We start from the raw sequence: 23,821 nt of genomic DNA, 5'->3' as shown, positions 1-23,821 counted from the left end.
AAAAAAATCCCTATCTCAAATTTTCTTTTGAATCCACCTTGTTGTCCAGCAAATTCCCTTTATTAATGAGTTAAATAAAAGGTTGATGTGTACCCACTATTGATTTTCACGAGAATTATGTTTTTAACCTTTTGAAAATTATATTCTGATAGAAGTTTGGGTTTTAGGTGCACAGAAAGCAGCAGAGTAAAAAGGACTAATTTATGTTTTACAAAGAAGCCTCAGACTGTGATGTGATGAACAGGCTTAACTGGGCCTCAGGGGAGCAAGACACCCCGTTCACAGCCAATCCCTCTGTCCAGGGAGAGAAGGCCCCTCGACTGGATGAGGGAGGAGGAGGTGGACAGGAGGGAGGTGAGCTGTGACTGACTCCCAACATCCGAGGACATCTGTCCTTGTTCATCTCCATAGCGGGTCACCAGGATCTGCTTTCTTCTCTCACACGCGAGCTCCTTGGTGGGGGCTGCGTCCAAGTTTCTCTGTTCAGCCTCCAGCCCTGGGCTGAACACAGGGTGATGCTTGCCAAGTGTCTGCTGAGTGAATTCTTCCACTTAGATTCACCTCACGCTCCTCCTCCTTTTTTATTGTGATAAAATATATATAACATTAAAAAATGCCACTTTATGTTTAGGTGTACAGGTCAGTGACATCAAGTATATTCACCCTGTTGTGCAACTATCACCCTCCCCCATCCATTTCTAGAATGTTTCCATCATCCCAAACTGAAACAAAACTCATTAAACACTAATCTCCCCATTACCCCTCCTCCAGCCCCTGGTAACTTTCTATCTTTGTGAATTTGACTATTATAGGTACCTCATCTAAGAGAAATTTTATATTTGTCCATTTGTGTCTGGCTTATTTCACTTAGCATAATGCCTTCAAGTTTCATCCACGTTTTAGCATGTGTCAGAATTCCCTTCCTTTTTTAAGGCGGAAAAATACTCCATTGTTTGTGTAAATCACCATTTGTTCATCCATTCATCTCTTGATGAATATTTGGGTTGTTTACACTTTTCGGCTGCTGTGAACATGCGTATACAAACATCTCTCTGAGTCCCTGCTTTCAGTTCTTTGGGGTATAAACCCAGAAGCAGAATGCTGGATCCTGTAATAATTCTGTTGAATTCTGTTTTGGAGAACTGCAGTATTGTTTTCTGTAGGAGCTGCACCGTTTGATATCCCTACTAGCAATGCACCAAGATTTCAATTTCGCCACATCCTTGCCAATACTTCGTTTTTTGCTTTTTTGATCATAGCCATCCTAATGGGTGTGGATTTAATCTTCTTTTAAAATACAGATGACCGTGATGGGAGAGGCCCAGGTTGAGGAGTTTGGGGCCCCTTCCTCAGGGTGGTCTGAAGGAAGATAGCTAGGAGCCTAAGGTCCTAGATTTGGAGGGCACTCAGAGGGAGGAGAGGTGGGAAGCGGGGTCCTGAGACCACACCTGATAGTGCTCACAGTATGGGCTCAAGACTGGCTTGAAGCGAGGCCTCGGGATAGGAAACCGATGCCCAGGTTCCCTTGAGGGAGCTCTGTTTGTGTGAGTGTCCCTGGGCAAAGCTCTTTCTCATTCTGACTTCTCTTTCTGTATTGTTCCCCAGTGTGATAATGCAAAAGGCTTGAAAGCCTTCTACGATGCAATAAAATACGGGCCGAACCACTTGATGGTGTTTGGAGGAGTCTGTCCATCTGTTACGTCCATCATCGCAGAGTCCCTCCAAGGCTGGAATCTGGTACAGGTAAGGTCTGGGCCCCCTTTGGTGGGGGAGCTGTATTTGATTGGCCACTAGTCTTTTTCAGGGATGGTTCCTTGCCCAACATGGTTCCTAAATTGCCAGGTTCAGGCCTCCCCTGCTCTTTTCTGGATGGTTGCACAGCCTCCCACTGTCCTCACCTCCTGACCTGATTCTCTGTCCTGTCCTGGCCAACACAGTGGGTCTCTAAAGGGTGGCCCTGCCACCATCGCTGGGTGTCTGAGACATATCAGTGACTCCCTAGCACGACTTTCAGGGCCATTGACATCAAACTAGTCCTTCTGTCCAGTCTCATCTTCTATCCCTGCCACTCACTCCATGCACAACCCGCCTTTCCTTAAGTACACCCAAGACCTTCAGCCTCAGGGTCCTCCTCTAGACATTTCCTTAACCTGGTGATCCAGACCTCCCTCCCTCACTGAAATTATTTGGTCTGCTAAGACTGCCTGTCTCCTTGGTTAAGCCTTTCCTGGTGCTTTTGGCTGTTACTCACTCTTTACACTGGCAAATGTTACACACTGTCAAATGTTCCACCAATGAGTATATGGTCTGTTGCGGGTGAAAATCACCAGTGCTAACTCTTATTTGGAATGTGAGAGAGAAATATAAAAAATGAGAACCTAGGATGAGTGGTGGCCCAGGCACATGTTTTATTTCTTTGTTTCATCCATCCATCCACCATCCATTCATCCATGCAACAAATATAATACAACTTACTGTGTGCCTGGAATTTGGGTAGACGCTGGGGATATAGTGTTGGACAGGATAGGCGTGGTTCCTGCCCTTTCAGAGCTTACATTCTAGGAGGGAGGCAGGCAGGAAGCAAATAAACAAGTAAGTTGTAATAATGCTAAAAGCGATACTTGTGTAGTATGTATGTCGGACTTGCAACATATCAGACACCGTTCGGAGCCTGTATTTCCATTAACCCATTTACTCACTATGGCTGCTCTATGCTGTCGGTACTATTGAGTAACCCATTTTATGATAAGAAGACCGAGGCACACAGAAGCTAAATAACTTGCCCAAGGACCCACAACTGATAGGTAATATAGCCAAGATCTAAACTCAGGCAGTTTCACCCTTGAAATAAGATTGGGGTGAGGGAACGGCTGGAACAGAGGTAAACAGGCTGAGGGGTAAACAGTGGCTGTCCCCTCGACAGGAGAGGCCCCTCGGAGGAGCTTAGACCTGAAGGGCGAGACGGGCTTGGTTGGATGAGGAGTATTCTACGTCAGGATGTAATAGCACAATAGCCCGTGACGGGAACGAACCTGGCTTGCTGGGGGAACAGCAGAGACGACCCTGGGGCTGCAGTGTGGGAGTGGAGGGCGGGGAGTCAGGGTGGGGAGGGTGAGGATGAAGGGGTGGGCAGGAGCCAGTCCCCAGCGCTGGCTGAGTGGGTGGCTCTCCCCGGGGACCCCGCCCTTCCCTTCTGTTCACAGTGACTGAAGTCCCCTCTGAGTCCAGCCCTGGGTGTATGGGGTGCTGAGGGTGGAGCCCCAAGCTGGGGGCCCAGAGGGGAGGGAGGCCGCAGCAGCAGAGCTGTGGCAAGGGAAGGGCGGGGTCCCCAGGGAGAGCCACCCACTCAGCCAGCGCTGGGTTCAGGAGGGCTTCTCAGGGGAGGTGACGTGAAGCTGGCTGCGAGGGAGGAGAGGGCGTTGGACAGCTGGAGACGTGGAGGAGCACGCTGCTGGCAGAGGAAACTGGGCGGGCAAAAGCGGGAGGTGGGAAGGAACGTGGGCTCGGGGAGCAGTGAGTCACTCACTGTGGCCGGAGCAGGCCATGCGGAGTGTGGGTGGATGCAACCGTGGTTGAGGCCGGGAAAGCAGCTCAGAGTGCTTTGGTGCAAACCTAGCCACGTGATGGGACCCAGCGCAGCTCAAGGGTGCCGAGGGCCCCTGGCTTCCCAGGGGCACCTGTCTGGGGTGCTGCCGACAGCCGTGAGACCTTAGTGGAGTCAGGGACCTTCTCTGTCCTTGAGCAGCCTCTCCCCAGCTCCCCGGAGCACGCCAGCCTCCTGCTGGTCGCGCCAGGTGCTGCCTCTCTGAACCTCAGCCTTCCCTGTGGAGCGCAGGGCAGTAAGAGGGTGGACCTCACGGGACCGCTGTGGGGGCTAAGCTAGTAAACAGGGGTTAGAACTGTGCCCTGGCGCGTCCTCAGCAGTAAGGGTTTCTTGTTTCATTGCTGTTGACACCCCGCCCCGCCTTCTGCTGCTCCCAGAGTTGGTTACCCACTTGCATCCCCCCACTACTTCCTTGTCTTTCCTGAAGCACCGTTCCCACTGCCTGAAATATCCCCTTCTCCCCGTGACCTATATGCCAAGACCAATCCCGTCTCAGAGATACAGATTAAATGCTGCCTCTTCTAGGAAGCCTTTACCTATTGCACTATCTAGAGTAGCTGCTCTGGAAATTCTTTCCCTCCGTTTCCCCTGTTTATTTCTAGCAGAGCGTGTACACAGGCCACCCCGCCCCAAGCCCCTCAGCCTTTCCCCCTCTTGGGACTTTGCAGCTCTGGGGACGTATTTAGTTGGGCTGTGAATTCCTTGAGGACAGAAAACGGGCCTGCGTTACTCCCGTGTTTTCTGGTGCCTCTCACTTCACAGACCTTATTAGGTATCTGTTGAACAGTCAGAGGGAGGGAGGCTGGGAGGGATGGAAGGATCTGCAGATGGATGTTTTGCCCTGACGTGAGTTCCCTGGAAAATCCCCATCCAGAGAGGAATCCAGGAGCTCCCAGGCCTTCTCACAGCCCCTCTGGGAACTGCCTGCCCTCAGAGTCCTCTAGGAGCTGCAGGAGCAAGCACAGCGCTGCACACGCCCGGCTCGGCAGCTAGTGGGTCTGCAGCCTTGGTATATGCACACAAGGGCCTCTGGCCTAGAGAAGCTGACAGGACAAGAAATGGGTTATGAGGTGGGGGCTGTATTATTTATTGCTTCCCTGATAGCTCAGTGGGTCAAGAATCTGCCTGCAATGCAGGAGACACGGGAAACACAGGTTCGATCCCTGGGTCAGGAAGATTCTCTAGAGGAGGAAATGGCAGCCCACTCCAGTGTTCTCGCCTGAAAAATCCCGTGGACAGAGGAGCCTGGCGGGTCTGTGGTGTTGCAGAGAGTCGGATAAGACTGAAACGACTTAGCACTCACACATACAGTGCAGAAACAGTATGTCTGTGGTATCACAATTTCATGAGTGTGGTGGGGTTAGGAAAAATACAGGCTTCTTAGGAGAATGATAATGAAAAAAAGATTGAAGAGCATGGTTCTACATCACTTCCATATCACATAGCGTGTTCCATTAATAAATGGATTACACTGTGTGGAGAATAGTCTATCCTGTATCCAGATGTTTCCTGCTAGACTGTAAGCTTCTTGGGGGCAGAGGACTCTCGTTTTCTTCATCTCCTAGTTACCAGTGCCCAGCACAAGGCCTGCCCGGTACCAAGGAGGTCCTCACAGAGCGCTACACTGAACTAGCTGCAGGGAATCAGCGCGGGGTCTGAAACCCTCCGTGGCAGGGTTTCTCACGACGTGGACCTGACCGTGAGCAGGCCAAGGACTGGGGAGAACAATGCAGACCCTCGGCCTGCAGCTCAGCAGGGTCCCTCTGCATTGTCGACAGGGCGATTCTCGTCTCCATCCCCCGCTGCCCTAGGCATCTGCTGCCAGACGCTGGGGCGGATCCAGGGCTCCAGCTGTGCATGGGTGAGGGACACCGAGGGGCTCGAACTGGGCGGTGCCCAGCAATTTGGAGAGTTCCTGGGGCCTGCGTCACAGGGGGAGCTCAGCCTGAGAAGCCAGGCAAGGAGGAGGTAGGAACAAAGATGTGGGTCCCTCCCGATGGAGAGTAGCCCTGGAGAATTTCTGGCCTCCCTGCTCTTGGAGAACACAGCCCCATTTGCTGTGGATTGGATTCTGGGGACCCCCCACCCCCTGAGACTGAGTTTGAAGAGACGATGGAGGACTGGGTGGGTGAGTCTGTCGTCGCTCAAGGGATTTGATCAGTCCCTTAACTTATTCAAAACTGGGCTCTGAAACCGAGTTTCACAAATGGGAAAATGCATGTAATTTGTGTAATTGAAAAGGAGCTCTGACTGCCCTTTGGGGGAACAATGCTTGCTGGACAGAGGCAGCCTGGAATGCACAATCAGTTGTTTCTGTTTCCTGCTGCTACAAAAATAGAGATTTGCGCCACAAAGGGGTGAAAATTCACCCTGGTGCTAAAATCAGTTAAATTTAACTTTTGCCTTTTGCCGGGCTTCTTGATTCATGGTTGCTGCATCGAGAGGCTAATATTGTTTAAGTCGTGATGTGAGTCACTGGGAGCGTCAGCTCCTCCAACTAGAGCGGAGGATCTTCATGGAGTCCAGGGCGGCAGTGCGGGCTCTGTCCCTGTCCTCCTGGTCAGATCCCACTCAGGGTGCGGGCTCAGATCTGGGCCTCACCCCGCGGGAGCCCCACCAGGGCATAGCCTTGGGGGGCATCTGGGGAGGGGAGGGTTCTGGCTGTTGGAGGGCTGAGCGTGTTTAGACTGGAGAGCCTGCAGTGCCGCTGGGGAGGACAGAGGAGTCCTAGCCGCCCGAGCTGCGTGGCTCTTTGAGAGACTTGGCCGGGCTTCTGAGACGTGGGTGGGGAGATGCAGGAGCAAGGCAGAAGTGAGAGGGAAGCAGGGCTTCCCTGCCGTCATGCCCTTGCTGCTGGAGGCATCGGGCATGGAGCAGGCTTCCTGGCTGCAAAGTAGTGAGTTCCCTGCTGCCCAGTTTCCCCTAACATTCTGGTCTCACCGGTCCTACTGTTAGGGAGATTTAATACCCAGAGTAGGCATACACCAGGTTGCTGGCTGTCACACTATATGGTGAGCGTCATTTATGAGGGCCAAAGATGTGCTCCTGTTAACGCAAACGTCCGGCTCCCCCCTGAGCAGGTCCAGGTCAAGGGACTCATCACATCCTTCAGGGACTGTGGACCCCGCTCCTCATGCCCGCGGTCGTTTCAGGTGACACAGAGGCCGTCGGTTTCTGGGAACTTGCTCGGCCAGGTGATCTCTAAGTCCTGCTCGGTTCCCAGACCTCAGGACGCTGACGAGTGCTCCTGGTTCACACAGGTTTAATTTCCGCGGCCCCTGTTGGAAAGAGGACAGGAGGAGGCAGCGGGGGCTGCTGCTGGGGCCAGCAGCCCAGGACCAAGGCCGCAGCCCACGCGTGGCAGGAAGTTCTCCTTCATCGCGCCCCGTCTTTGTCACCCACCGGCTCCTTTGTCCCGCGGCCACTTACAGGCTGTTTGCTCGGTCTGTGGCCCCTCCCCCTGGCGGAGCTTGCTCCTTCGTCCAGATGCGGTTTGGCCGCTTCTTCCTCTGTGCAGCTCCCCGTTCTTCCCCTGAGCTCCCTTCCCCGCGTAGTCTTACCACGCCTCCCTCCACCCCCGCCCTCAAGTGGCTGGAGGGCAGGGCCTGGTGTGGTCCCAACTCAGATCTTGAGTGGTCCCTGGAGCTGGATGCCTGACTTCTGCACCTTAGGCTCGTCCCTAATGATGACGGCAGACTCAGACTCAGACTCAGGGGGACCCCAGGGCTTCCCAGCTGCAGCCCCTTGGTAAAAGGATGTGGAGGGGCATCTGAAATGATCTCTGGCTTGGCTTTAGCCCACATCTCCCATCTCTGGCCCTGATGCTCTGTAACTGATATGCTTCCTTTGAAAATGTTTTCAGACCTGCTCAGCATCCTTTCCTTGGAGATCTGAAGGTGGCTAGCTTCTGACTCTGCCTTGCACAGTTTTGGAGACGTTCCATAAACCTCCCCCCAGTGTAGTCTGTCCCCCTGAAAGCACGGAGCCTGGGGGTGAGTGGGAGGATTTGGAGCTGGGTGGGGAAGATGGAGGCAGGGTAGCTTGAACAAGAGATGGAAGCAAAGCCAGCAAAAATGCAAGAGATGTGGCCAGAGAGGGTTCAAACCCTGAGACCAGGACAAAATTCTTCCTAGGGAGTGAGATGATAGTTGCCTCAGGTTGCAGACAGAAATAGTCTCGCTGATGAAAATAAAGTCAGGTTCCTAAAGGGATAAAGGGCTGCTCACTGGAAAACGCAAACACTCTTTCGTCAAGAACCGTATCCCGCAGAGCCTGTCCTTTAAGAGGCAGCTGGAGCAGATTATTAAATTGTAGATGCGTTTCTCCTGGCACCGTCCCAAGCCTCCCCTCAGCGGGCAGCCCACCCTGCCTCCTGGACGGCCGTGACACTCCCTTGAGGACCTTCCTGGGCAGGACCATTTCAGTTTGTGTGATGGGGCGGTCTCCTTGGCAGAGCTCTCGTGAGGGAGTGGAGGTGAGGAGGGCATGTGGACGGGAGAACCCTGACTGTGTAAATGTTGGCACATTTAGAACTTGATTTCTGAAAAATCTGAATCATGCTTGGTTTTGACATTAAAAAAACCAAATCTGTGAAAACCCTTAAATCAGGCCTTTTGCTATTTACTGAATTCCAGCATAGCCCTAAACTGTTAGTCAATGCCATTTCCATTATAGGAACAGAAAATTTGTCATCTGACTTGATTTGTTCATGTGGTTATCTTATGAAAGCTGTTGGTTGCCTGAGAAATCAAAAGACTGTTTCTTACTTAGCTGCAGTTTGTGGACTTTGACAAGTATTCATAGAAAGACATCAGGTCTTAGCAATCACTGGGTCCAGCGTCCCCGCTGTATAGACTGGGAGCAGAGGCCCAAAGTGGGTAGGATGTTAACCAAGTTCTCAAGCAAAGCTGGATCCCGTGGCTCACTCCCAGAGCTTTGTAATTACCCCCTGGCCTTATTTTCTCTTTCTCAGCCTCCCTTTTTTCTCTCATGTAAAATGGAAATAGCAAAGTAGCCTCATATGTTCTGTACAGCTGTGAGAATTGATGAAGGTGTTTCCTTTTTTGGCTGAAAGCACCTTTAGAGACTGCTGTTATGATGCCGTGATATGACAATGTCACAGTGACAGGGACTCCTCCCAGAAGCAGACCTCTGATGATTGCCCCCATTTTGCGTCAATAGCAAAGGTTACTTACTCTGGCCCTGCAGACCAGAAACAAAGACACAGCGGGCAGGCTGGGGGTTCTTCAGCAAGACACTCAAAGTGCACATGACCTCTGCTTCTCAGCCCCCTGGGGTCAAAGTCCAACAGGCCGGAACCCTGCCACTGCCCAGCCCACGGGACTGCCACGCCCTTGCCATGGGGTGGGCGATGGGGGCGGTGGGCCTGGTTGGAAACCACGCAGGAGCCGTGGCGGGCTCAGGCCTGGCTAGGAACTCTGCTGCTGCCGCGCAGCTCTCTAAGAAAGAGAACGGAGGCCAGTGATCCAGGGCGGGTTGGAGCCATTTCTCGGCACTGGTCTCCAGAGGGGCCACTTAGCACATTAATAATCTATGAGATGCTTCCACCTTCTGGAGTCATTAGAAAAAGAAAGAAAGAAAGGTGGGGGAGGAGAAAGAGAAGAAATGTGAAAAGCGTGCACGATGGGCTGTGTGGAGGGGGGCAGGAGAAGCCCTGAGGACTGGAGATTACAGATGGCCCTTCATGGCGGTGACGTTGGAGGCCGGGTGCAGCAAGGAAGGTTCTGAGAGCACGTGGAGGGCGTTCATGAGGGGAGCGAAGGTTTCCAGCTATTGGTTTGCATGCAGATGGGTGGGGGGAAGTATGAGCCTCAGCCAGGATGCTGGCAGAACCCAGCGAGAGTCTGTGGGGAAAGGGAAGCGCCCTGTCCCCGCTCATTCATGCTCATGTTTACGTGTTCATTCCTTTTTTAACAAAGGAGTGCCTGTGTGCGCTCTCCCAGACCAGCGCAAATCCCACTGCTCAGTGCTGCTACCCCAGGGCAGGTGGGTGTTGGCAGAAGAGCAGTTAGGCCTAGTAGCTGGAACAGAGACCGGGAATCTAGAAGCTCTGGGTCTTTGTCCCTCCTAGGTCTCTCACTGACAGTAGGCTTGGGCAAATTGGCCAGCTCCTGGAGCCTCACGGAACTCATCTGTGAAATGGGCTATCTAAACCTGCCCTTCTGGGGCCAGGGAAGGTGGAGCAGGTGGGGGCCCTTCTCAGACTGCAGCCCCGATAGATTAAGGTTCATATTACCATTACTGACGCTTTTGGCACCGGAAATGCCAGCCAGGCCCCAGGCAGGGGGAAATTCCTTGAAAAACTGTCTTCATTTGTCTCTAGATTAAAAGTTTTGTGGGTGAAATGAACTATCACAAACCGGGAAGGTGATTCAGAACAGTGATATTAAAACAGAGACCCTGCAGGAGAGGCCAGACAAGCCCAAGGCATCTGTAAGCAATGTGCACGCCCTGTTTCCTGGTTGAGTTTTCAGAGAAGCAGAAGCAAAGAAGGGCATGATGCTATCGAGTGCATGGCGGTTTCCAGTCTATTCCTGCCAACGACCCAACCCATATCTTTCTTGTCCATCTGGTAAAAGATTCAATTCAAGGTTCTGACCCCCATTTTTAATTCAAGACCACGGTATCTAAAGTAATATCAGTTCCCAGCGTGTAACTCCAGTGGCCTTATTGTTGATGCATCTCTCACCGCCTGGAAATATGCTGGGTGTAAATAATTCATTCTAAATAAATAAATTACTCGCACTGCTTACGGTACGGCTGATGCTGCTAGGAAGCAGCTCAACTGCACATTATGTTGAGTCGAGTCTGGAATTACAAGTTGAATCTGGAAAGAACTGGAAAGGGAATCAGAAAAGGAAGTTCCTCCAGGAGGGCCAGTGTGTAAAACAGGGTGACAGGACAAAGTGCGTGTGTGCTCGGTCGTGTCCGACTGTTTGTGGCCCCATGGGCTGTAGCCCACTCGGTTCCTCTGTCCAGGGGATTCTCCAGGCAAGAACGCTGGAGTGGGCTGCCATTTTCCTTCTCCAATGCATGAAAGTGAAAAGTGAAAGTGAAGTCGCTCAGTCGTGTCCGACTCTTCGCGACCCCACGGACTGCAGCCCACCAGGCTCCTCCATCCCTGGGATTGTCCAGGCAGGGGTCCTGGGGTGGGGTGCCATTGCCTTCTCCGGATTCGGGCTGAGGATCCGCTTTTGGAATATCAGAGTGAAGTTGCGGTTCAGTAGTGTTCTCAGCTCCTCTCAGCATCAGGGGCCACAGGGCTCTTGTCAAACTGTGCCGCGCGAGCCTCAGTGTGACGGCTGACCCGGGAGGCGCTTTCAGCCATGGTGGCCAGGAGCACAGAGGGGCCTGGAGCTCCACACGGGGAGCAGGAGAGGGCACTGGGTCAGCACGGCCACCCCTGGCTGGCCATCCTGGGCCTGCCGTCTTCAGCTGCGTGGCTTTACACAGAGCACCTCCTGCTGCTGGAGCCTGAGCGTCCTGTCTGTGATTGCCTGCTTCCCCCCGGACCGTGGTGACGCTCACCTGGGGCACAGCCTGGGCTGCTTGGTTGCTCTGGGGCAGAAATAACAGGCTTTGTGCTACAGTGAGGCGCCGACGGCCCCGTCCTTGTCCTGTTGGATAAGGTGGGCTTTGCCCATTTGTACAGAGGAGGAGACGGAGGCCCAGAGGGGCTAATGTGTCCGGTCAACTCCTAATACTAATAATAGCAGTGTTTTCCTTGGGCTTCGGTCACACGGGCTGGGATTCCCACCCAGGCTCTGGCACTTGTTAGCAGGTGGTCATGGACAGAGAACCCTGCGTGCTGCAGCCCATGGGGTCGTAAAGAGTCAGACACGACCGAGCGACTGAACTGAACTGTTGGGAGATTACTTAGCCTTTCCCATGCTCAGCTCAGCTCCTCGTTCGTGACCTCAGCGGCACTGTACTGACCTGGCTGATTGTAAGATGATCTGACATGATCCATGCTTACACTCCTTCAAGGACCAGGGCACCCACACGGCCTCCTGCTCTGCCTCCCAGGTACGGGCAGGCTCGTGGGGTCTGGGCCGGCTCCCTGAGGCTGGCTGTGTAGCCTCGGTGCATCCCTTTTGGGGCCTCCTGGGACGGCCGATGGGCCAGATGACCTTGATAATGTCGTGTCCTGATTCCCAGTACCTCCTGTGGCTCAGAGCCGTCAGCACCTGCCTTCACCCTGGTAGCTTCCCTGGGGCCTGCATGCGATTCCCTGCCCTCGGGGCTCACAGCCCAGGGCCTGGTTCCCCTTGCATTTCTAAGCTGCTTACCACTTAGGTACGGCAGTCTGCCCCAGGGCTCTCCAGGCAGAGAACCCTGCCTTCCAAGGGGAAGGAAGTGACCCCAGAGGGGTGAGACGGCCTGCAGGAGGTCACACCACAAACGGTGACAGATCTGCGGGGCCAGCGTTCTGCTGGGTGCCCCCCTCTTCCTTCCCTGCGTGCTGAGGGATAGACCTGCTCTCTGCAGCTCCCAGGCCCTTGCCTGTGCTGTCCACGCTCACGCCCTCTCCATCCCCTCTGCACCTGGCAGGGTCCTCTGCGTTTTCTGATATTTGGTCCAAGCGCTGCGTCCTTGCAGGTCTCCGATCTTCCCCAGCCCGCTCCAGCGGCAGGAGCTCCCTGCCAGCTCCCTTTGCCTTTTCTTCCCTCATTTCACCTGTGCCGCTTCTTCGGTGGACGGCAGTTCTCGCATGAGGCTTGTGTGTTGCCCACCACACTGTGAACTCCTTCTGTGGGCTCCTTGAGCCCCGGCTGTACCCAGAGGACCTTGCGTAGGACCTGGCGCTTAGTCGGCGCTCAGAAAGCGTGAGTGAGCCCATCTGTTTGCAGGACCACTGGCCTTGGCCGTGGGGCAGGCACAGTTCTCAACACTGTGCATAAATGAGCTCGTTTTCGCCACCCACCAACCCCGTGACCTGGACACTCTCCTCATTTCACAGATGAAGAGACAGAGGCACGGGGAGGCTGAGTGTCTTGCCAAGGGACCGCCGGGATGAAGCAGCTCTGGAGCCTGCGCTGGCATCCCTCGGCGCACTGCCTCTCACGACTTCATCCGGTCCTCAGGGCAGCACCGCGGGGAGGGAAGAGCGGGTGTCATCCTAGAGAGGCGGAGAGAGGAAAGGGAGATGCCGAGAGCAAGACTCTCCCTGCTTCCCGCTGCGAGCAGGCCTCAGGGTGTAGCAATGGGGGCTCCCGCCGTGTCTCTGGGGTTCCTCCCCAGCCCAACTTGCCTGTCAGCAGATGACGACCCCGGCTGGTGTGAGTCTGTCTCTGCAGACAGAGTTCTCGCTGTAAATCATTCATGATGTGCATGCGCACACACACACTTTTAGACTTATTACTCATCCAGTAACTTGTTGTATATAAAAAATGAATGGTTCCTTTGAACTCAGAAAATAGATGGACTGGTTGTCATAAAAATCAATAACATGCTAAGTATTTCAAGCATACAGTACTTAGAGTTCTACTCTAGGTGGTTTTGTAATGAATGGCTTGATTTTTAAAAAAAATAGAGCATAGCCTACTTTCGTTTTGAATTATATAGAAGGCTTTTGCCTTGAATCTGTTTACTAAGAAGATTAAATAATTGATTATTTCCCTGATGCCGAGATTGAGCCTTATTCAGTAGGAAGCACTCAACTTGAGAAAAACAATCCGAGGTCAGATGACTATTGAGACCTTATGCCCAAATGCAGATGTAGGCATCATTTTCTCACACTTCCCCAGCTTCCCACACAAACTGTTACATGGCTTTGCAGGACCAGGAAACGGCTCCCTTCTTGTCCTGGGTTTCTTCGAAAACCCCAGGCCCCTTGCTAAAGTAATGGATGCCTAGACCCTCAGCCCAGCAGAGCAGTCCCAGACCAACCCAGCGCCCACACTAGCAAGAAGGGATCTTTGCTCAGTTCTCGGTTTCAACGCCACTTCTCTGGAAAGCCTTTCTAGCCAGATCACAGCCCCCAGTAGACATGTCCATGGCCCCCACCTCTCCCAGCCCTGCAGCATCATCGCAGGTTCAATCCTGGTTCATTGTTGAGCCTGCCTGAGTGCTGTCAGCTCCCTTCATGAGGGTGAGACCACACATCTCCTTTGCGGCACTGCTGGAATCCCAGAGCCAGCATGTGGCCTGGAATACAGGAGAACCTCCAAGGACTCCTTGTTTTGTTTTTGTTTGGGAGCTCCTTCTTTCTTAATCTCTCACTTTTAGGAAGGTAACATTGTGAATTCGTGGATTTTTAAAAATATATTAAATGGACTGTATTCCAATCAGCTGCAGGCATTTTTTTAATATAGATATTAAAGCCGTTTTTCTGCTCTACTTATATTTCTGACTTTCCTCCAAATTTTCTTTCCAGCTTTTTATTTTGAAAAATCTCAAAACCATCAAAAAAGTTAAAAGACAGTACAGTGAACCTCATGCACCCTTTATGTAGATTCTCCAGTTGTTTGCATTTTGCCCTATGAGTTTCCCTATCCCTCTGTCTCCCTCTGCCTGACCCTGCCACTACACTCTTATCTTTTATTAAAGCACTTGATGATACTTTGAAGAGGCAATATTTCATCCCTAAATATGTCAGTGTGAATTTCCTAAGAGCAGTTATATTCTCTTATTTAATAATAGTATAATTATCACATCTAAAAAACTAACAATGATACAGTAATGCTACCTAATATATGGTCCATATTCAAATTTTCCCACTTGTCCCCAAAATGTCCCTTTTGCCATTTATTTGCAAAGGTAGGTGGGAAGGGATCAAGGGTCCAGCTGGGAGGATGTGTTATGTTTGTTATCATGTGCTCAGTCTGTTTAACCTAGAACATTCCTCCTACTTCGGTGGGAGTTGGGGTGGGGTACTTTTGGGATATTGTCCTTCTTGAAAATCCCAAGCTAGTTGTTTTATAAAATGTCCCACAAGACCAGAATCTGAATTTGTTTCTTCACAATTAGATTCAGGTTAAACAGTTTGGGCAAGGTGGAGCTACATTTTTTATATCAGTGCAGCGTGTCAGGAGGCCCACGTGTGAGCTGTTATCAGCGATGCTGGGTTTGATCACTAGGTTTGATCACTAGGTTACAGTGGTATCTGCTAGATTTATTGTGACAATTCCTTTTCCCCTGAGTAATTCTGATGTAATCTGTGGGGTGAAACTTTGAGACCCTGTGAATATCCTTTCCCCCATGATCTTTGGTTTTAGCATCTGTTGATGGTCCTTACCTGAATCATTGTTAATTATATTGGGGTTGCAAAAATGGTCATTTTCTAGTTCTATTTTTCCTTCCACATTTAAGCTGATATTCTTATCTACAGAAGAGTGTTCCCTTTTGACCATTCCTTTCCTTCCTCCTGCCTGCTTCTTTCCCTCCCTCCTTTCTCTGCCTTAGACTTGGAGTCAGCTACTTCTCCCAAGAGTCCTGATTCTTCCTGATGGGGAATCATGTTTAGAAACCACGACCTGCTTGCTAGGCATGCTCATTGCTACTGGGGTTCACTGCTTCTGGGTTTTTTCAGTGAACTCAGGTTGAAACTATAATTTTTAATGTTTTAAGCAAAAAAAAAAAAAAAAGGTTTAATTTGAATCTGACCACCAGGAGATAATCATGCAAATATAAAACATCCTACAATTCACCTGGCCTGGATTCTTCCAAAAAGTTAATGTTGCAGAAAACAAGAACAGTGGCAGAAGGGCAGAGCACTAGTTTAGATGAAAAGAGATTGAAAAAGAAATATAACAATCAAAGGCAAGGCTCATGTGTTGATGGGATCCTGAATGTTTAAAATGTAAAGGGCATATTTGGGAAATTGAAGAAATCTGAATGTGGACTATACATTAGGCAATACTGAATTACTGTTCATTTAGTGTGATACTAATACTGTAAGGATACAGGAGAATGTCATTATGAGGAGAAGCATTCTGAGCTAGTTAGGAGTAAACTGTCAAAAGGCCTATAAGTTAACCTCAAATGCATTGGAAACAGAAGTGTATCTGTATGTATGTGTGTGTCTGTGTGCATATATATTCATATATATATGTATGTATTTATAGGGAAAGAAAGCAGACATGGAAATGGTGAATGGCGAAGGACATATATGGTATTCATTCTACTGTTTCTTCAACTTTTTTGTAGGTTTGAATATTCTCACAATAAAAAGCTATGAATCTGTGTGGGGTTTGGGTTGGGGAGAGACTATAGCCCTCCTTATTTGGTCAATAAAGATGTGTCCAAAAGTCCCTTTACAGATTTTTCTCCATGTGATTACATTAGCAGCTTTATATACTTAAAAAAAAATTTATATACTTTAAAGTGCCTTTGTTTTCAGTTTTCAGGGTCTGATGTTTTTCCTACTATTAATTAATTTTATTTTTTAAATATAAACAAATTTTTAAATTAAAATTTTAAGTTAATTTACATTTAATTAAATTAATTTAACTTTCCTGTGATTGATGTTTCCTATTAGGTACATTTCAAACTAACCTTTCTAGAGTTACTATTTCTCAGATCCTCTCTTAGGCTAAGTGATTGCAAAATATGGTTTAAGCCATTTTAAAATATTTATTTCTCCCCTTCATCTGAATAATTGTGCCATTTCGGCTTATCCTGTGGTGTTTTCTTGGAGAGCCCCAGCTAGCACACAATCTTTGTACATATGCAGTCGGACGAGTTCAGTGTCGTTAATTTCAGTTGAATTCGATTACAATTTATTGAATTGCTTCAGAACAAATAGATCTGTGTTTAAGTGCCTTGTTTTTGGTGTTATGTTTTATATTGATTGTATGACCTCTGGGAAAGCATGTAAAATGTTTACAACTTTTATATGACTCTATAGTCAAGACTATTTAACAAGCAGAGAATTCTTGGCTCCAATCTAACATCCCTCTTATTCCATGCCACCTCTGTAGATAACAATTTTTATTAGTTTCAGACATTCTTCTCGTGTTTCTTGTTGCAGATAAGCACAAACGGGTGCGTGTGTGTGTTTAATTTTCTTTCTCCTTATGTAAAAGTGAACATACTATATATATGCTATTGGCGAGTTGCTTTTTCACTTAATTTTCCTGGAGCTTACTGTTTTATCACTACTTAAAGACATTGCTGATTCTTTTTACACCTGCGTAGCACTTCTTTGTGTGAATATACTGTAATCTGTGGGCTTCTCCAGTGGCTCAGCGGCAAAGATTCAGCTGACAGTGCAGGAGCCGCAGGAGACTTGGATTCAACCCCTGGGTGGGGAAGATCCCCTGGAGGAGGGCATAGCAACCCACTCTAGTATTCTCACCTGGAGAATTCCATGGACAGAGGAGCCTGATGGGCTACAGTCCATAGGGCTACAAAGAGTTGGACACGACTGAAGCGACTTAGCACGCGTGCCCTGTAATTTTTATGGCAGGTCCCCGATTGATGGACGTTTAGGTTGTGTCCAACCTGTTGGAATAACCTTGGTCACATGTTGTATTTGACTGAGTGTAAGCTGGGGATGAATTCCTAGAAGTGGAATTTCTAGGTCAAAGTGAAAGTGCATCTCTAATTTTTCTAGAAAATACAGCTTTATTGAATGAATGAGAATACTAATGAACGAACTTGATTAAGAAGAGCAGAAAGTAAAAGGCTGGTATCTAAATGGAGACATAAAGCAATTAGACTAAATAATTCTCTTTGTGAAAGAGGCTGGCTTAAAACCCTTCTGGCGACGTCTCTAGTCCAGTGATTTTTATTTTCTCGCCTAAAGAGAGAATTTTGCCTTGGTTTGTAAATTAAGCATAGAATTACAAAATCATGAAATTTTAGAGCCGAACTAAAAATCCACCTGGTGCAGTCTCCTTATTTTAGCAGTAAGGAACCTCAGGCCCAGAAATATAAGAGAACAGAAAGATAAAGAAGACACAAATTTAGTTTGATTCCACCCAATTCAATGAACAGTAGGTGAAATATCTGCTTTGTAATAAGGCAGACTGTCAAATGTAAAACTGTGCTACCGGGTACCCCCAAGATCGCATGTGAAAGGCATGGTTGTTCAGACCCCCGAGTGCTTTCTGTCTCAACCACCTCTCGTTAAACAGAGCTCTCTGAGTTTAAATGGATTTTGTTTCGCATCTTTTATGTTATTCTGGGGCATTCAAATGTGGTCATGACGGTAAGCTGGATCAGGTGGAGGGATTGGCTGGCTGTGTGCATTCTGGCTGATGATGTGGGTGGGCATGGTTACTGAGTGTAGTCGGAAATTACATAATCATGGCGTTGGTAGCATTCTGTTTTGATTCCAAGCAGGCAGCATAGAGCAGCAAATGAGTTTAGCTCAGCCCAGCTGTGGACTTGTGCTGTGAGCCTGGTCAAGTCCCTTGTCTTCCCTGGTCCTCACTGTGTAAAATCAGGAGTTGGACAAGTCCAGGATGGCAGATAAAGTGCCATTATTTCCCCCATCCTGTGCTAACTGCAGACATAACGAACTGATTGCCACACGCTCTTCACTGGTTTAACCCATCTCTCTCCCCAGCCACTGTCAGCCTGTCAATGATGTCACATAGGCTCAAGCCTATTTATTTATCATCTCTGGCTTAGATGGTTACTTAGGATTACCAGATAGATTACAGGACACTCAGTTAAATTTGAATTTCAGGTAAATAAAGAATAAGTTTTTAGTACATGTGTGTTGTCCCTGATATTTCTAAATATGGCAACACTCTTAGGTCACTTCTACTTCTACAGATATTTCTCTTCTTTTCTATGTAATTAATTTCATCTGAGAGATCCACCCTCTTTTTGGTACTTCTGATAGTGCCCATTCTCCAGTCTCAAGGTAAGAATCTAGCTCATTCTATATTGTTTAAATTCATATTATGGTTTAATGTAGTGGAAAGTGATGAAGATTTGAGGTTTTTATTTCCAAGGGCCATATATTCTTGTACACCTGCAACACCATATTTCCCAGACACCGTTTGGCTGTGACTTTCTTGATTTTGCCAAATCTCCATACCACTTGTGTTATTAATTTATTTAGTATTTTCCTTTAAATTAACTCAACCTTTTATTTAAATACCATGGATGGAAAATCAGGATCACTTACTAAGAAGAAGAAGTATAAAAGTAAATGAAGAGAAAAACATACCTATTAAGATATAAAATATTAGATTGGGGCTCACCTAAAACCATTGGGAGTGCCACGAGTTCACATAAAACATAGCACCGTCTCATGCAGACTCCTTGCTGGTTTGGGAATCCCATCCTTGACCCTGGTGGACGATCCTCAAGATTTCCTTGAATACCTGCAGTGATGGGGAACTCATTACTTGGCAAGATTTTGATTCATTCTTGAATACCTTATTACTAAGTATTTCTTCTTTATTGGTTCATATTAGCCTCCCTGAAACAGTCATATTTTGATCAGAGCTTTCTTATTTTTTAACAAATATTAATATTTGTGTGCTTCTTACGTAACAACTTGAGTGCTTGTTATCTTACTGTCTTTGGAGGGAAGCCAGGGATGCAGTCACAGTTCAGTGTGATAGATGTGATGGGGGCGGGGAGGTGCGCTTGGCTCAGACTGGAGGTGTAGGGAGGTGTTTAGGAAGGCTTCTTCGTGGGGGAATGAGAGAGAGCCTGGTATGCCTTGGGAAGTAAAAGGCTGGAGAGGGAGGGTGAGAAAGGAGGCTAGAGTGATAGAGAAAGGTGACGGACGCGCTGACGCGGTGGCGACGGATGCGCTGACGCGGCGGTGACAGAACCCCCGTGTCCCATTAGCACAAGGACCTACTTCCTGTGGGACATTTTCACACTTAAGTTCTCGTTTCAAAAAAAAGAGCCCCGGAGAGTTGACAGGACTTATTCTCTGCATTTCACAGGTAGGGAGGCTGAGGTTTAATGGACTGCTGGTGGGCATGCAGCTTACCCTGGAAGAGCTGGGTCTTGATTGTTCCACAGTCACGCTCCTTTCCTTGTGGCCCTAGCCCCAGCCTCACTGGTCCAGGATGACCTTCTCTGTCCCCCTGAAGAAGACTTCACATTCTTGGAAAGCACCTTTGAATCTTTTATCTTGATTTAACTTACTCATTTTCCCCAGGACTGATCATGAAGCAAATCTGAGAGGTCTGGAGTCCAACATTCTGCTTCTCCTTCCTCGGTTCTGGGAGGTGTTGGCTCACAGTTGTAAATAGAACCTACAGTGACCCCTTCTTTTAGAGCCCAGTTGGCTGGCCTTTGAGATGCCGGTGACCTCCGCCCTCTGACCTCTGTGTGGGCTCTCTGTCTTTGTGTTGGAGGGGCAGGCGTTGCAGGGTCCCCTCAGGAGTCTTGGCCTGTCCTGGTGAAGTGATTCCTGAGTCGAGTCCTACAGCCCAGAGCTTTGCCTGGACTCCCTTTAGATACGCCAAGGTCACAGGCCCTGCTAAAACCATGATTTCCTCAGCCACAGAAACCATTTCCTCCTCAGCCCCATTCTGTGTGAAAACCATGGTGAGTTCTTGTCTGGAAGGCAGGCATGGAGGCCTCTTGTTATCCTATTGCCTCCTCTGTCCACTTTTCTTTTCTTTTCTCTCATAGCTACAGAGAGGATTGGCAGCAGCCCACAAAATGCACCCAGACCAGTCAGTGAAACGGGCCTAGCCATCAATCACTTCTCAGCACGCCACAGGAAGGGAAGGAGACAGTGCTGGAAGAACTGAGGGATAGCAGGGAAGCCTGCTTGGAGGAGGTGGCTGTGAGCGGGCCTGGACAGATGAGCAGGAGCTGGTTCTAAAGAGACGGGAGGACTCAGCAGATGGGAATGCTGTATCTTCTCCCACTGCAAGCATCGAGCTGGGCCCCAGCATGCCTTTCCCCCTCCATAGATGTGATGTCAACTTATCGACTAACTAGAGGCGCTAAATTGACATGAGGAGACATGATTTTTGCAGTGTGGTAATGAAAAGGCAGTTGGCTTCACAGCTGTGATCACACACAAGGGCTTCTTACCCTTAAAGACATCAGCTGAAGGCAAAGTGCAAAGGAGCTGAGGAAACCGGAGTCTTCTGTTGTAATTTGTTAATTTCCTGCATTTGTCACCTACGCAGCTGTAAGGGAGAAGTGAATGAGGCATCTAACCAGAAGTTTAATAAAAATTAAAGACATATGTTATAATTGTGCACAGTTAGACAAGCAAAACAATCGTTACTTTTTTAAAATTAATGAGACATTTTTAAAGTGATTTTATTTATTTATTTATTTATTTATTGGCCATGCTGCCCAGCATGTGGGAGCTTAGTTCCCTGTCCAAGGATGGAGGCTGTGCCCCTTTTGTTGGAAGCATGGAGTCTTAACCACTGGACCACCAAGGAAGTCCTCCAATTAACAAGACATTTTTAAGTTGCTAGCTTAGGATTTAGAATTAGATCCTAATTATGAGTTAGAATTATGTCTCAGCCTGGTAGTAGCCTCGTCACTGTGAGCAGACCCTTCTATTCTCTGAGGTTTCTCCTGTTAAAATGGGTAAACTCTCCTCCATTCTGCCCTCACGGGGTTGAGGTATTACTGAAGGAAAGTATTTTGTCAGTAAAAAAGGCTTTTCTTAATTGTAAGAAATACCATCCAGTTCTCATAACTTCTCAGTCTAGAAACTGTGATCTAACATTAACAATCATTAACTGGATGCCTGTGCATTCAGATCCTCAGAATAGCCCTAAGACTGGGGAGGGGGCTCATCACCCTGGTTTGGAGGGGACCGATCCCCAAAGGTGAAGTGATTTTCCGGGAACGTGTGGGGAGCGGTGTAGCCCGCACTCAGCCCCAGCCTGTCCAAGCTGGAACCGTACCGCTTTCTCAGCACCGGCCTGGTTGTGGTTTCTCTACTTAACTCCAGCTTTTCACTCTAAAGGAGGAAAAAAAGGATTTGAGGAAGCAATATTTGTTTTGCAAACTTCTTTACATAAAACAATGATAGAAATACTATAGAGGGGAGTAAAGAAAGAAATAAAAGTCACAGGATGTCACATGGGGAAAAAAAAAGTATCTTAAAGACCAAAAAATTAAGTTACTTTACAATTTAATATTTACACATAAATAAAAGCTTTTCTCTTAAACTGGGTGATCGACAGTTGAATATTGATTTTATTATTACTCCTTTAACTGAACATATATATTTTATATACTTATACATGTAGTGTATAATCCTAATAAAAGTTTAAAAAGAAAAATGTGAAGAATTTGGTCTTCAATGAAATGTCAAATATACATATGAGTTTTGCTTCATATAATTGAATTGTAGCATCTCAGGCAATTGAAGCATAATAAGCCATGGATTTAGTATTGTTTTTTTCTTCTTTTAAGCAAATCTTTTTTTTTCTTCTGCTTTCTCTTAAATGGTTCCACTTGCTTTCCCGTATTGTACCTGGATGCCTTCCTAAGAAACAGCCTTTTTGATGGAGAGATGAACCAGATTTCAAGAACAAAAGTCCCAAGTTTGAGCCCTAACCTTGCCACTTGCTCACATGTGACTCTGAGCAAGTCACTTATCTCTCTGAGCTTCAGTTTCCTCATCTATAAAATTAGGGCAATAAAGTCTACTCTGTATCGTGGAGTTTTGTGAAGATCAAAGTTAGGCTAAAGCAGGAAATGAATTTTGGAAGTTGTTCATCACACAGAAGAAGCGTAACAGTCTGTGGAGTGGAAGCTGGTGACATTAGTCTCCCTGCTTGCCAGTCACTTGGCGTGTGATCACGTGCAAGTGGCTTAACCTCTCTGAGCCTCCGTTGCTTCATCAAGAAATGCAGATCAAAATAATGTCTGTCCCATAGGTGGTTTCGCACATTCAGTGACAAAGTGAGCCCTTCACGTCAAGCCCTGCACACAGTGCTGGCCCCAAGGTAGGTGCTCACTAGGCAATACCTTGAAGGAGGCAAAATATCTGAGTTCAAATCCCAGCTTTGCCCCTTGCTGCTCATGGGGACTTGGGCACGGCGCTGTGGCTTTCTGAGCTCCAGTCTCTCCATGAGGAGCAAACACTATTATGCCCTCTCTGCCTCCATCAGCAGTCGTTGCGAGTCCCCAGTTTTCAAGGACACGACAATGGACATGGGTGGTAACAACTCAACTGCTGTGCATCTCTGAGTGATTAGCACTAAATTTCATCAATAGGAAGGAGGTTGATTGTCCCCAGGGGGTTCCAGAAGAAGTTTCAAGCCCCAGAGCCAGTCTGCTTGTGCTGCTCAGCAAGCCTTATTGGAGTGGGGCTGCAGAAACTCGCCCAAATGCCAGGCTTTCATTTTCCCTCCTTAACTTGGGAGATGCTTTGTGGCCACCCCACGTCACATTAGTCTCACAGGCATCTGTGTTGAGGCACTTTGTGTCCAAACAGTTTTTCTCCAGGGCTTGGGCACAGCAGTGACCTGGCGCAGATCTGAAGTGGACCCCAGTTCCCAACGCACACAGCCTGGCGCCTTTGTATACGTCCTGGCACTGGCCACAAACAGGGTTTTGTCAGAAGCTTCCTGAGAAAGTTGCATTCCATTCATCTTGGCTGAAAGGAACCCTAGATGACAAATACCTCCCTCATTTAATTACAGAAACAGTCAGCAAACCCATGGAAGGAGATTAAACCAAGTGGAGAAAAGAGCAAGCCTCAATCATCTTCTCCCCCCCGGCATCTGGCCTGCACTTCTCACCTAGGATTTAGCAACCCGGGCTGCTCTTGCTTAGATTTTCCACTTGAAAAATGGTTTATTTCTGCAGACAAGTTAAACCTAGAGGCCCCAAACCAGGTAAAGAAGGAATTACATATAGAGAAGAATTCATCAGTGGCTGAGAGTTTAATAAAGACCCTGAAATTGGGAGGTGTATTTACATTTTTCATCTAGGCTTGAATCTGCAAAGAGAAGTGAAACACAATGGCAATTATCAGAATAAATCAGATCAAATGAAACACACACCCACACAAAACTAACCAACTCTTTAATCATTCTCCTCAGTTGTTGGAGAGAGAAGTATAGAGTTGTGTGGTATACAGATGAAGGAAGCTTTCAAGTCTTTGGTTCAACCCATCATTTTTAGAGATGAGAAAAACAGACACCACAGAGGGGAAATGCTCTACTTTGCTGTCAAAGCCATAGAGACAAGGGTAACTTTTCCAAGTTTTCCAGCTCCCTGAGTGCCTGTATAGTTGTCTTCACTCTCCTGTTCTCTCTACCTGTGGGCCCTTAATGTGAAAGAGAC

The 23,821-nt window shown here is 48.3% G+C and overlaps 1 protein-coding gene across 1 annotated transcript in view; it reads left to right on the top strand.

Annotated features, from left to right (window-relative positions):
- Nucleotides 1-23,821, top strand: part of GABBR2 (gamma-aminobutyric acid type B receptor subunit 2) — a 358,625-nt gene that overhangs the window by 118,648 nt on the left and 216,156 nt on the right. The window contains exon 2 of the mRNA XM_061132246.1: nt 1,606-1,743. Coding sequence (XP_060988229.1) covers nt 1,606-1,743 — 138 coding nt within the window. The remainder of the gene's footprint in view (nt 1-1,605; nt 1,744-23,821) is intronic.

The sequence above is a fragment of the Dama dama genome, chromosome 29, assembly GCF_033118175.1.
Source record: "Dama dama isolate Ldn47 chromosome 29, ASM3311817v1, whole genome shotgun sequence".
Classification (NCBI taxonomy): Eukaryota; Metazoa; Chordata; class Mammalia; order Artiodactyla; family Cervidae; genus Dama; species Dama dama.
This window is presented reverse-complemented; position numbering and strand designations above follow the sequence as displayed.